Here is a 15660-nt window from a genome sequence, read left to right as displayed (position 1 = left end):
TGCTCAAAGGCAAAAATATTTTTAAGTTCATTCGACCACATTCATTCTGTGTCAGAAACCTATGCTGTGTCAACTATTTAATCACAATCCAAATTTAGAGCTGAATCCAGCTTGAATGTTGTGTCCATACTTGCCCCAACCATTCAGGGTTCAAGCTCTGCGGTCGTATAAAGCTGTGCCCTGCAGAGCATCTGGTTTAAAAATACAGGAGTTTATAAATTGCAATTAACTTATGAAAAAGAATCTCATGTTTGATCCAAATGTGCTTGTGAGTTTTGTACTAAATCAGTCATACAATAGATATAGGAAGATGTGGTATGAGTGCCAATGAGACAACTCTCCATCTAAGTAACAATTTATAAAAGTAAATCATTATAGGTCAAGGTATGGCCTTCAACATGGAGCTTTTGCTCACACCGAACAACAAGCTATAAAGGGCCAAAAATAATTACTAGTGAAAAAAACATTCAAACGGGAAAACCAACGGTCTAATCTATATAAAAACAAGAAACACGTATGAACTACATAAACAGATAAGCATGAATTATATGTCAAAAGTGACCAAGTTACTGTTCATTGTTTCATTGTCCAATTACTGTACCAATAGTAGTTCCTGTAAACTAAAACTAGAGGCTCCAAGACCAAGGGGAAAAGACCAGTATTAGAACGATAAACAGATAATCAAGTTTTCTTCGTATAGATATCGTAAAATATCAGTGCCTCGACATTACTGTGTGTTTGATTGTGTGTGTGTATAGCACACTCTTGTCAACAAAACAATTTAGCTTAGAGTAAAAATAATTTTAAGACAAAATTTTACTCTTTATTGCATGTCGAAATAACAATGAAATTCTACACTTTTTATACATGCAAACATCTACCGTCAACATTAACAAAGCAGTATAACAATATTTCTAAACTTTTTTTGGCAATAACATGATTCGTATGACAATATAAAATATTTATTCTAAAATTGTAAAATGATTATAGAATAACTACATATGTATTTAGCAGAATATGAGGATGGAAAAAATGCAAAATCAGGGACCAAATAGCACATTAATCAATGGAAATGAATGATGCAGTAGTGCATTTATTGCTATTGTTTTGTCTAGCTATATTTTCCCTATTTGGACTAATGAGTATCTACCCTATACCATGGATTCTGGTAAAAACAAGAATGCATGCTTTCAATCATACCCAAACTATTAAATGAAGGACAACTAGACCTCTTTTTTGATGGCCTCTGGATTGGGCCTTTATTTTTGTTTATAATCAAGATTTACACTTACAATGCATCTGTATCAAGGAATATTTATTTATTTTTCAGGATCCAAAAAATAATTGCAATTGTCAAAACTACATTGATTGAATGTATAAGTTTCATTTTATTTGCAGAAGCCTGAATACCTTGAGAAAACCCCTAAACTTGGCATCAAAACTAAACTCTAGTCAATTAAGATTAAGGGGTTAAACACCTTGTGAGCAGGATTTTAACTCACAACCTAACATAAGTGAAATAAATTATCATGCACAAAAACTGGATTTATTTCATGATCATAATATTTCACAGCAAATACAAATGCACTCTTTACATTCTTATATTCTAAAATCTATTCAACAACATGTAATGAAAGACTGACAATAGCACTATCTATAATTAACTAATAATAACTCTACATGTCTTTCTTGTACAATTTTGATTGACAAAAAGCATTATAGTATTTATGAACAAAAATACGGAGGATATAAGTCAATTAGACAGTAACTTAACAGCACAAACAAAAATCTAAACAAAATTATAAATATTAATATTTCAACAAGTATAGATTATTTTTGCTTGATTTTCAAATGTTATTGAAATGCCAATTTAAGGGAAGTAACTCTGAAATAGTGCATTTTTTGAAGGCATCTACCTAAAATTTTGCTATTATATATTTTAGCTGAAAAAATGATAATCTCAAATCATTTTCTAAAAGCTATCTTCTCGTATTTTATCTTATAATTCTATCATTTAGTTTAGCTTCTAGTCACATAATTATGTTTTTTTCCTGTATAATCCATACAAAATAAAGTTTTTCTTTACACATAAAAATTACAATTTTTTTTAATTCTGATGAAAATAAAAATTGTGTTCAAATTTTTTTTAAAACTTTGATGTATTTACTAATGAAACTTGAAACCTAATAGATAACTGATATTTTTATATAAAAATGTTCAAAGAATTCACTATCAAAAGTATACATCAATCATTGTAAATGATTCATCATGCTCAAACAATGAAAAAAAACAGCCAATGCTGTAAAGACATCTATATTTGTAATACATACAATGAAAATACATATCATGATGTTTTTAGATTCTGTAATCACAAACTTTAACATTTTCACAGTAAAATTCAAATATCACTAATATTTGACAGTGACCAATCTTTTGACAGATTTACCTCCCCTTCATCATCTGCCTTTGCCTTAATTATTTCCAGTAAGAGATCTTTGTTAAGTCTGTTTAACTCTGGTAAATGTGCAACCTATGGAATAAAATTAAGTTAAATAATTTGCATAAAATAAATCGATGTATGATTGCAAATTTGACAACTATCTTCCAGGTCTTGGTACTGTCTTTAATTTGTGGTTTCAGAATCTAATGCATTCTGGGTAATATTTTGAAAATCTTACACCAAAACTTTACAATTATTTAAAAAGATACTAAATATGGGAAATTCAACCAAGAACCTAACATTATTTTCATTTTGGTGTAGGAACCATGAGATTACCAATACTCCTTTAGATAGTGAAAAGGTGATTCAACACTACTTCTATAGGGGGTTCTCAATAGTTAGGGGGGGAGGTTCTTCAGGTCAATGATTATAAGATAAGGTATTAAGATAAGATAATCTTTATTTCAGACTCAAACAATCCATTTATCAGTTTGGGGGTTTGGTAGAATCTATAAATAATGGTGTTTGAGTAATTAAAAATTCTGTAGACACTAAATATTGGTTGTATCAAGCTTTGCTATTCTCAGAATTAAATAGTTTAAAGGAATGACTGTAAAAAAAAATTCTGTCTATGAAGAAATAACATAAAAAAAATTTGGTGCACACTGAATAATGCATGTAGCCTGTTATTTAACAGTGTGCACTACATTTTTTTAATGTTTATATATCGAATAGACATGGAAAAAATATTACAATAATTCCTTATAATTCATTTCTAAATTCCATTTTCAAGGAGTAAATCATGAACTTAAACATTTATGACGTCATGGTTACATGACAAAATTAGGTCTATGAGCTGATAAACAAAATTCTCTCAGCCAATCAGAAGACATTTTCATCCCAAATTAAATTATTTCAAAATAATATTAACCAACAATATCATACTTACATTCTGGAAATTATGAACCATTATTCTAAGAGCATGCTTCTTCATATCTAAAGCCTGGATCTTATCAGCTGCTTCTAAAATCTGAATAAAAAAGAAATCAATATATCTTACAAATTACTGATTATACTATAGGCTTACAACAAACATCTTAATTGAGTCTATCAACAATACTATAATTCAAAATGTATCAGAAATGTAAAATAATACATCCGCCCCATCAATTACTTATGTTCTGCTACAACCCATGTTTGATTTATATTGGCCTAATTCTCCCTGAAAATGGTGGGGAACACATTATAATAGTACAATTTGTCAAAATTAAAAAAGAGGGATGTTCATGGAAAAAATCCTATCACACAAAAGATAAATAAGAATCTAAAAAAATTGAAGCCATAGTTCTTGGAATGATAGGATTTGTGTTGCTCAGTGTATAGTGTTTTCTGGATGATGGTGTTGTCTGTTTTGTTTTATCTCTTAGCCAGGGCGTTGATTGTTTTTGAGACTTTTAGCTATATATGAAATTCTCTGTTTTTTTTAGCCATGATGTTTTCAGTATTTATTTGTCTTTAAGCCATGGTGTTGTCTGTCTTTTTTTTGTCTTTTAGCCATGATAATGTCTGACTTTTTGTCTTAGATACATGATGTTGTCTGATATTTTGTCTGATAGCCATGATGTTGTCCGATTATTTTTCTTATAGCCATGATGTTGTCCGATTTTTTTTCTTAGATACATGATGTTGTCTGATTATTTTGTCTAAAAGCCATGATGTTGTCTGATTTTTTGTCTTATAGCCATGATGTTGTCTGATTTTTTGTTTTTTAGCCATGATGTTGTCTGACATTTTGTATTATAGCCATGATGTTGTCTGATTTTTTGTCTTTTAGCCATGATGTTGTCTGATTACTTTGTCTAAAAGCCATGATGTTGTCTAATTTTTTGTCTTATAGCCATGATGTTGTCTAATTTTTTGTTTTTTAGCCATGATGTTGTCTAATTTTTTTGTCTTTTAGCCATGATGTTGTCTGATTATTTTGTCTAAAAGCCATGATGTTGTCTAATTTTTTGTCTTATAGCCATGATGTTGTCTAATTTTTTGTTTTTTAGCCATGATGTTGTCTAATTTTTTTGTCTTATAGCCATGATGTTGTTTGATTTTTTGTCTTATAGCAATGATGTTGTCTAATTTTTTGTCTTATAGCCATGATGTTGTCTGATTGTTTGTCTTTTAGCCATGATGTTGTCTGATTATTTGTTTTTTAGCCATGATGTTGTCTGACTTTTTGTCTTTTAGCAATGATGTTGTCTGATTTTCAGTTTTTTAGCCATGATGTTGTCTGATTTTTAGTTTTTTAGCCATGATGTTGTTCGATTAATTTTCTTATAGCCATGATGTTGTCTGATTTTTGTTTTTTAGCCATGATGTTGTCTGACTTTTTGTCTTAGAGCCATGATGTTGTCTGATTTTTTGGCTTTTAGCTATAATGTTGTCGGATTTTTTTGTATTATAGCCATGATGTTGTCTGATTTTTTTGTCGTATAGCCATGATGTTTTGTCTTTCAGCCATGATTTCTGATTTTTTGTCTTAAAGCCATGATGTTGTCTGATTTTTTTGTCTTAGAACCATAGAGTTGTCTGATTTTATTTAGCTATTGTCCAATTTATTTTCCCTGGGTTTTTTTTTTTTTTTTACTAGCCATGTGTTGTGTTTTTTTACATTGTCTTTTTAGCCACAGTGTTGTCTGCTTTCATTGTCTTTTTGTCATGTAAATGTTTTTTTTTATTTATTCAGCCATGGTTTTTGTGTTTTCATTGTCTTTTATACATGGTGTTGTCTGCTTTTTTTGTGTTTAAGTTATGGTTATGTCTGGGTTTTTTTTTTCTTTTAGCCATGTTGTTTTCTGTTGTCTGGTTTTGTTGTCATGACAATGTTATATACTTTCACAAAATTACTTGTAACAATTGTTAAAGAGTATATTTGTTTCGACATTGCTTTACTTCTTATACAGATTTTTTTAGTATACAGTCTTTTACCATCTTGTTATCAATGAGATTTTTACAAAATAAACATGGTAAATTAATGCTCTACATACCTGAACTACATTCTGTACGGATACATTCTTTTCCAAATTATGTTTACAGTATGCCTACAACAAAAATACACAATTTACATTAGACAAAGAAGTTAAAACAAAAATGTGATCAAAGCTCAATATACCTCTCATTGGTATTCAAAGTATAAAAAAAAGAAAGCAGGTGTAAACAGTAAATGGCCATTGTTGTTCTTTGTTGGTGTGGTTCATTAGTTTCTCGTTTTTATATAGATTATACCATAGGTTTAACACTTATCATTTTTGGAGCCCTTTACAGCAAGCTGTTTGGTATGAGCCAAGGCTCTTGTGTTGGAGGTCGTGCTTTGGCCTATAATGGTTTACTTTTACAAATTGAATTGACAATGGAGAGTTGTCTCATTGGCACTCATACCAAATCTTCTTATATCTATTTGTTGGAATTGATAAATAAAATGTTTGAGAAATTTTAATATCAGAGAGCCAGGATATCTTCCATTTTTTTTTTAATGTATTCTGTCAAATTGTTCTAGATTTGGATGTAGATTTTACCTGTAGTCTGTTATTGGTAAAGCCATAGAAATGTGGTGCCGGGAACAGATACAGGGAATCTTCTGGTGGCATTGTGGTATCACTGTAATATATGTACCGTAACAAACTGTCAAATGCCTGTCTGGAGGGAATCATCTCTCCAATAGCAATCTGTTTAATATATTTTGTTGTATTGTTACATTTTCTATGAAGAAGAATCCTTTGCACACAATACTAAATATTACTGTAAATTCAGAAATTATTGCCAGGTTTTTATTAATGCGAAACATGTGACTCCTTGAATATCCAAAAAATTAGAACTCCCATTCTTATATCTGATATGTATAACTACACATGAAGTTTTTCCTATATTCGCAATAACTAAACTCACATTTCTATTTATTCTTCAAAAATCCCAATAACAAATTCACGTAATAAATTCTAAATGTTTACAGCTCAACTCCACAAAATGTGTTCAAACAGCCATATATGCAATTGTGAATAAATTAATAGAATGGTCATCTCTTTATAATCAATCTAAAACTAGAGAGACTGAGCAAAGAAAAGTATTCAGGCCTTAGCAAGCGAAGAGTCGATCCCTAGGAGGAACTGATTTATTTAGGTTATCATATAAGGTACATAAACAATCATTCTGTGAGTATTTTACAAACTTGATTTGTAACTTGTTATGATAAGAGAACTCCCTGGTATCTCACTGTGTGCTGGTATCTCTACACCATCTAATACTTACAGTAACTTTATTATTCTCTGGCATGGACCATCTAAACAATGCCTCAAAGTAACTACATCTGGCAGATAGGATAGCTTTGTGTGCTGGTATCTCTACACCATCTAATACTTACAGTAACTTTATTATTCTCTGGCATGGACCATCTGAACAATGCCTCAAAGTAACTACATCTGGCAGATAGGATAGCTTTGTGTGCTGGTATCTCTACACCATGTAATACTTACAGTAACTTTATTATTCTCTGGCATGGACCATCTAAACAATGCTTCAAAGTAACTACATCTGGCAGATAGGATAGCTTTGTGTGCTGGTATCTCTGCACCATGTAATACTTACAGTAACTTTATTATTCTCTGGCATGGACCATCTAAACAATGCTTCAAAGTAACTACATCTGGCAGATAGAATAGCTTTGTGTGCTGGTATCTCTACACCATGTAATACTTACAGTAACTTTATTATTCTCTGGCATGGACAATCTAAACAATGCTTCAAAGTAACTACATCTGGCAGATAGGATAGCTTTGTGTGCTGGTATCTCTACACCATGTAATACTTACAGTAACTTTATTATTCTCTGGCATGGACCATCTAAACAATGCTTCAAAGTAACTACATCTGGCAGATAGAATAGCTTTGTGTGCTGGTATCTCTACACCATGTAATACTTACAGTAACTTTATTATTCTCTGGCATGGACCATCTAAACAATGCTTCAAAGTAACTACATCTGGCAGATAGAATAGCTTTGTGTGCTGGTATCTCTACACCATCTAATACTAATGTTACATCACACAAATCTCTTCCTGCAGACTGTAGAAATGTCTCAAGGTCTTTCTCAAGTGATCGCCCTGAAATGGTAAATTTAAAAAAAAAATATCAATAGCCTCAGATAATGGATTCTTAGGAAACTGTATTAGTGACAATGAACCTTATTTATTATATACAATACAATGTTATATGAATTTCTTAATAAATAATTCATATGTTTCTTCAAGGTCTGAACTATTAACATGCCATTCAAATATAAGCTTCGATTTTAGAAATGGAAAAGATACACATCCAATATTTCTATATAAAATGGTAAAAGTGCTGACTATTGAAGAAAAAAAAATATTTAACAAGAATGTGTCCCCAGTACACGAATGCCCCACTCGCACTATCATTTTCTATGTTCAGTGGACCGTGAAATTGGGGTAAACCCTCTAATTTGGCATTAAAATTAAAAAGATCATATCATAGGGAACATGTATACTAAGTTTGAAGTCGATTAGACTTCAACTTCATCAAAAACTACCTTGACCAAAAACTTTAACCTGAAGCGGGACAGACGGACGAACGAACGGACGGACAGACGGAAGGATGAACGGACAAACGAACGGACGACCGAACACACAGACCAGAAAACATAATGCCCCTCTACTATTGTAGGTGGGGCATAAAAATATCAGCAGCTGTTTATTTTCACAACCTATGAGAGTAGATAAAAATTGTGAATATAAATTGTCATGAATATATATGTAAAACTAAATCCTTCCTTAAATACATCAAGTTAATTTGGAAATTGTAAAATTAAATTGCTGCAGAGTGGTTCAGAAAGGGTTATCAGGGTACATGCGAAATAAATTATAAGCGAAAATAAGTTGGTTTTATACAGGACAGTAGATTTACCAAAAATCAATGAAATTTTCAAAAATACTTAAACATGAATATTTCATTATGGCAGATTCTTCATTTTTGGTGGTAAGTGGTTTTTATAAAATATGAGCCATGTAATTCAATCCGGGAACAAACATAAACATTACATCATTACATAGTCATACATTTATATACTCTGTATACTTTTTTATTCGTTGGATACCAATTTTCATAAATTTCGGGTGTTAAGGTGAACTACAAAATTAAATGTTCAATAAACATCAAATTTTATAAAGGCTTGTATGCAGACTTCCGCAAAACCATGAAATTAAATATCCACGAACATGTAAGTTTTCCTTAATCAATGAAAACTGATATGCATGAAAATGAATGAACCCACAGTAGATACTACACTTAGTTCTGTAGTGGTTCTAGTAATACTGTTACCAAAAACAGGAGAGATAATCTTAATTGATGCTTCTGGCACTTACTCATTACCTGATCCTATTACCTGCTCTGGTAATTATGTACCAAAGGACAAGGGAGATAATCACAGAAATAACTCTTACCCATGACCTGATCCTGCAGTGGTTCTGGTAATATTCTGACAGAATGAGGGGGAGATAACTTTCTCCTGATAATTTCTACCATCAATGGTTTATCTAGAGATTCAAACTCCATACTATTTACAATCTGGTTACAGTTACTCTCCTTTACTATAAATTTCAAACAGTATTCCTGTAAATGTAATGAAAATTTCATTAATGGCCAGTATGTGAAAGAACAATACATAAATATACAGTTAACAAAAGAGTAAAAATCTGAAACCCTATCACATAGTATGGCAAGCTGACATGTAGCCTGATAGTAAATATCAGGAAGCTATTTCAATGTTTTTATGAAACAGATAGTCAATGAGCAATGAATTGGAAATGTGTTACATGGAGCCTGATAACAAAGTTGAGGAAGCTATTATTTGTAGTTCCTTAGAAAAGTTTGACAGAAATTTACCAAGATGTACAAATGGACAGATGGATGGACATACAGACATAAGGTTTAACAAGTTTTAAACCATGAACCCCACCTTCTTTACACCTGAGATAAAAAAAAAAAGCACTATCAAGGGATATAATTTCATCTCAGAACAAAAGTATTAAAATGTAAACACCAAGAAAAATGAGCTATAAAATCAAAGACAGCCAATGATCTTTTTCATATGTAACATTGTTTTAGTATATAAACTTTTTTTAAAGACATTTCACCCATTGGGCACATGTTATAGGTAAGTTATAATTCCTACACTGTAAGGATCATAACATTTTTAATTACTCTGTAACAGACTTGTAGATCTCAAATGAAAATTGGTAGTCATGAAACTAAATCATTAATGTACAAACCTTAATTGAGTCCAGACTCAGTTTTGCAGCATTATGGAGAGCAACTAAGACATTTTTATGGTTGATACAAGATTCTAAATACTGTATACAAAGTTGTTCTAATCTTCCCATTTGAAACTGAAAAGATATAACAAATATATTAAAAAGTTTAGGCATACAAATATAATCAAGAACATATTAGTTAAAGAAAGGAAATGAAAAAATAGATAAATTTTTACGTTTGTAAAGGAAAATGTGGAGCCACCCAAATTCAAACTTGATCTGTGTTTGTGGTAATAAGCATTGTGTATCAGTTTCATAACATTTGGTTGGTGCAAACTAAAGATAGAGAGTGAAACAACTTTTAGACGGACAAGGGTAAAACTTAATTCCCCACTTCACGATCAGGGGGACATACAAATAACTTATAGGTTTACCTGTTATTTGATTTTTGTTTGAATACAAGGAATACAAAAGCAGCATGTTATATTGTAAGAGCTAAATATTGTGATAAGTAGAAAATATTACATGGACTTTTTACAAAAATATTCACGGGAAATATTTGATGCTTTATTATTAACACAGAAACTGATTTCTTTTCATGAAGTTTGTTTTCGAGATATTAGCCATTAGAAATTTGGTGGGACAATGTTCTCTCTTGAATTCTTAGCTTTATCATTGACCAGTCAAAGTCCTCAAATACTATGAAAAAATAAATAAAATTTTATAAGACTTTTACAAATGACTTATTATTATACATGTAAAAGATTTATAAAAAGAAAAATGGGGGTTCATGGGGATTTTTTGGGCATTCAATTCTGAAAATCTGACAAATATTCCCAAACATGACAAGCAGACATCCTTAACTTTTGTGAACATTTGGGTAGACCTCCAAAGTCTACATACTTTATACAGGTATGAACAAAATGATGTTCCTTTTCATTTTGTGTGTTTTCCAGTGCATATACTGATTTTGTGTCAAGGATGGATGTCCCAAATGTTTTCTTTTCCATTTATAAAAGTACAAAATGTTTTAGGAAAATTATGCTTCAAAGCGCAGATCAATGAGATGTTAATATGTCATCGTCTAAATGAATATATCAAGAAATGGGATATATATTTATCTGACATTTTGGGTATATGATTTGCATAAGTCTACTGTTCAAGCTCCCTGTCTTTGCATTCTAAAAAGCATGTATCATGTGTGTATAGGGGTAAAAGCTAGATAGTCTATTCTGCTTTCCATATAATATCAGTAGAGTTCTCAAGAATTCTGACAATGTATTGCCCCCACTTACCTTAATAGATAATCTATACACATCCATCATCATTAATATCACTTCATTACTATTATGTTCTTGGCCTGTAATAATAAACAGAGATATTGGTTCTGAACATTATTTTGTGTTTTAGTCAAACATTCAGCAGACAACTGTTCAGCTAAAGTTAGAATGAGATGTTGGAAGCATGTCAAACATGGTTTGTACTGTAATGACATACTACCATTGATTCTTTAGTTGTGTTTAAATGATACTAATTTTTGTGGATTGAAAACACTTGTTAATTCATTGATATTTTATTTTTGTGTTTTGTCAGTATATATTCCTATAGAGCATTTGTAATTCACTGAACATTTCAATTTGTGGTTCCCTATCCGACAAAATCAACAAAAATTGGTTTCTTTAATTTTTGTGCTTTTGTAACATTTCTTGATCATTTGTGAAAAATATTTCTCATCACTAGTGAAATATCTGTTATCGGCAAATGATTGGTCAATATTGTTATTATGACAGCAAGTTTTCTTTGTTTCTTCTGCATTTCCTATTGTGACGTCATGAAAAAAGTCAACCATGCTTGCTGACTTCACATATAAAGAACATAACTCTCTGTAAATCCTTGAAAAGGAAGGATAAAATACATTAGAGAAAAAGATTCCACCACTATGACTCACGCTTTAAATATTAAATCTTACCGTCTTGAGTGAAGAAATATTGTAACATACTTATTGATGTGATGGAATCTATATATCTCACATTTAACAATAAATCCAAAGTATGCTAGATTTTTAATAGGAAAGCACTTTGTGTTGTGTTAAGCATACTATATGTATTACCAATAGTCATTCAAAACAGCACACAAAAGGGTTAAAGATAGGTAATCAACACACTAACCTCATGAACAAACATGGTCCAATGATTGATGTACAATTGGTTTTAGTATCCGGCTAAGTTGATAAGTCGTTCACCTAAGGACATTTTTTTCTGATTTTTTCTGTAGACTTATCTTTGATTAAATATTACCATGCATTGTCAAGCTTGGTAACTCATAATTGTTTCTCAGTAACTCAATGTACGATGCTGTCCCATACTGAATCTACTGACCTTGTTTTGTTTACATTCAAATTCCAATGGCGTCAAAATCACGTGATGTAAAATCGTTCTACCCAATCAAATTGCTCTATTGTCAATTAGGTGACTTTTCAGTCTACGGCAATATGTGGGATATTTCTTTAAAATAGTTTGCAATAATTTGGGGTTTTATTCAACAGGAAACCTCATTTTTTTCCAGCCCTTTCGACATCAATGGAATTTTGTATGAATATTTAACTACAGTCATGATGGTCAGAATATCGACCTTTTTATAATGAATCATTTTTTTTTCTTTGAAAAATAAATGTAAATTGTTTTTTATTAACCTACTCTATATTTCTGCAGAAAATTATGGCATGGACATTGTTTTTTCATTTAGTTTTCCTTTCATTTTGGTTGGGCTTTTTTTTGCGGGGAAATCTGGCAAAAATGTTCAATGGACCGTGAAATTGGTAAAAAATCCAACTTTGGCATTAAAATTAGAAAGATCATACCATAGGGAAAATGTGTACTAAGTTTTCAAGTGGATTGGACTTCCAACTTCATTAAAAACTACCTTGACCAAAAACTTTAACCTGAAACTGGCACTTCCATTTTCTATGTTCAGTGGTCCGTGAAATTGGGGTCAAAATTCTAATTTGGCTTTAACATTAGAAAGATCATATAATAAGGAACGTGTGTACTAAGTTTAAAGTTGATTGGACTGCAGCTTCATCATAAACTACCTTGACCAAAAACTTTAACCTGAAGCGGGACAGACGAACCAATGCACAGACGGAATAACGAATGAACACACGGACACACAGACCAGAAAACATAATGCCCCTCTACTATCGTAGGTGGAGCATAAAAACGTATTCTGCACTTATTTTCTACGCTTGGAGTAGCGTAGTGACGTCAATGTGTAGTTGCCCTGTGTGTTAAGTTCAAACACAAATACCTAACGAACTAACAAGACAACCGATTTTAGACTACAGTAGGATATATTGTTGTCTTTTAAAACAACATAAACCTTGGTAATTGGCCTCTGGGAATAATTTGTTTTTTTAAATGTAAATTAAACAACATATTTGATTCATCAAGAGTATCAAATGTATATAATACCACAGGTTTATTATTTACCATCTTGTGTAGGGAGTATTCTATCAGTATATATGTAAGACAGGACCATCTGTAAAGCTATATGATCAGCATCTGGGAGGTAGATTGTGATTGGCTCGGTAGACTGGATGTCTTCTTGACTTCTCTGAAATATTAAAATTGAAATTAATCGTAAACGAAATTCTATAAGTTTGAGACAAAAATGTAATACATGTACTTTCAGGTGTTAGATTTGGATGTGGAATTAAGAATTTACAGCATCAATTACCATGTGATCACTAAAAGACCAGCATAACTAACCATGTGATCACCAAAAAGACAGCATAACTAACCATGTGATCACTAAAAGACCAGCATAACTAACCATGTGATCACCAAACAAGAATGTGTCCTCAGTACACGAATGCCCCACTCGCACTATCATTTTCCATGTTCAGTGGACCGTGAAATTGGGGTAAAAACTCTAATTTGGCATTAAAATTAGAAAGATCATATCATAGGGGACATGTGTACTAAGTTTGAAGTCGATTGGACTTAAACTTCATCAAAAACTACCTTGACCAAAAACTTTAACCTGAAGCGGGACAGACGGACGGACGGACGGACGCACAGACCAGAAAACATAATGCCCCTCTACTATCGTAGGTGGGGCATAAAAATCAGCATAACTAACCATGTGATCACTAAAAGACCAGCATAACTAACCATGTGATCACCAAAAAGACAGCATAACTAACCATGTGATCACTAAAAGACCAGCATAACTAACCATGTGATCACCAAAAAGACAGCATAACTAACCATGTGATCACTAAAAAGACCAGCATAACTAACCATGTGATCACCAAAAAGACAGAATAACTAACCATGTGATCACTAAAAGACCAGCATAACTAACCATGTGATCACCAAAAAGACAGCATAACTAACCATGTGATCACTAAAAAGACAGCATAACTAACCATGTGATCACCAAAAAGACCAGCATAACTAACCATGTGATCACTAAAAAGACCAGCATAACTCACCATGTGATCACTGAAAAGACCAGCATAACTAACCGTGTGATCACTAAAAAGACCAGCATAACTCACCATGTGATCACTGAAAAGACCAGCATAACTAACCATGTGATCACCAAAAAGACCAGCATAACTAACCATGTGATCACTGAAAAGACCAGCATAACTAACCATGTGATCACTAAAAAGACCAGCATAACTAACCATGTGATCACTAAATATACTGCATTACTAACCATGTGATTACTAAATATACTGCATTACTAACCATGTGATTACTAAAAAAAGACCAGCATAACTAACCATGTGATTACTAAAAAGACCAGCATAACTAACCATGTGATCACTAAAAAGACCAGCATAACTAACCATGTGATCACTAAAAAGACCAGCATAACTAACCATGTGATCACTAAAAAGACCAGCATAACTAACCATGTGATCACTAAAAAGACCAGCATAACTAACCATGTGATCACTAAAAAGACCAGCATAACTAACCATGTGATCACTAAAAAGACCAGCATAACTAACCATGTGATCACTAAAAAGACCAGCATAACTAACCATGTGATCACTAAAAAGACCAGCATAACTAACCATTTGATCACTAAAAATTAGTGAGCGATATGGTGCAACATCATGACTAATACCACTACTTGTATCTATAGCAGAAACAATGTTTTATAAGAAACACAGACTGTTGTAAATTCAGTCTTAATTATATCTTTATACTTAAAAGCATGAATACTAAAATGTTTCGTTCTCCTCTTTTTTCCAATCAGTACAATTTTGTAGCTTTCATCAATTACCTGTTCTTTGGCATTCCTGATTTTCTCTTCCAGCCATGATGACCTGGCTGCCACCACAGAAATGTGGGCTTTGATCTCCACATTATCCTAAAAATATATAACCAAGACAACATATGATTTCATCTTTATACAATACAAAAATAATCAATCAGAAAAATGTGAACTTTAACGTTTATAGTATCAACTATCTATATTCAACAATAAAATGTGTAAGCTTTGAATACATAAATTATTCTGATTCATGTATTTTCCTAAAAGTTTTAAAACGTTCAACAACTAATCATGAGATTGTTTTGTTTAAACTTTTCTAAATACAAACCAAAAATGTTCAACAAACTATTTAAATGCAATGGTACATGATATTTTTTGTAATATGAAATTTAATTTAAAGTAAATATAACATATGAAAAGGGTTACCTTGCCAACCATGAATATTAGGTCACAGAATTGTTGATTCTTCAACAACTTTCCATAATCTTCGTGCAATGTGCATTTGGGATATCTAGAAAACTGAATAAAGAAAAATATAACATTGAATATAGGTTTGGTTTTAAAGATACCTACAAAAACAATTAATGAAAACTGAACTTGAATGAAGTTTAT

General features: G+C 31.7%; 1 protein-coding gene across 1 annotated transcript in view; it reads right to left on the bottom strand.

Moving 5' to 3' along the window:
• Positions 1-809: 809 nt before the first annotated feature.
• The window catches only part of LOC143075494 (leucine-zipper-like transcriptional regulator 1), a 28896-nt gene continuing 14045 nt past the window's right edge, over positions 810-15660 (bottom strand). Inside the window, exons 12-22 of the mRNA XM_076250924.1 lie at positions 15475-15567; positions 15058-15144; positions 13245-13368; positions 11052-11116; positions 9775-9891; positions 8947-9115; positions 7412-7590; positions 6010-6159; positions 5482-5535; positions 3390-3470; positions 810-2530 (exon numbers count right to left, since the gene is read on the bottom strand). Of these exons, the coding sequence (XP_076107039.1) occupies positions 2399-2530; positions 3390-3470; positions 5482-5535; positions 6010-6159; positions 7412-7590; positions 8947-9115; positions 9775-9891; positions 11052-11116; positions 13245-13368; positions 15058-15144; positions 15475-15567 (1251 nt within the window). The 3' untranslated portion in view covers positions 810-2398. The remainder of the gene's footprint in view (positions 2531-3389; positions 3471-5481; positions 5536-6009; positions 6160-7411; positions 7591-8946; positions 9116-9774; positions 9892-11051; positions 11117-13244; positions 13369-15057; positions 15145-15474; positions 15568-15660) is intronic.

This window comes from Mytilus galloprovincialis, chromosome 5 (assembly GCF_965363235.1).
Source record: "Mytilus galloprovincialis chromosome 5, xbMytGall1.hap1.1, whole genome shotgun sequence".
NCBI classification, from domain to species: Eukaryota; Metazoa; Mollusca; class Bivalvia; order Mytilida; family Mytilidae; genus Mytilus; species Mytilus galloprovincialis.
The sequence above is the reverse complement of the archived record's forward strand: the minus strand, read 5'-3'. Positions and strand labels throughout refer to the sequence as shown.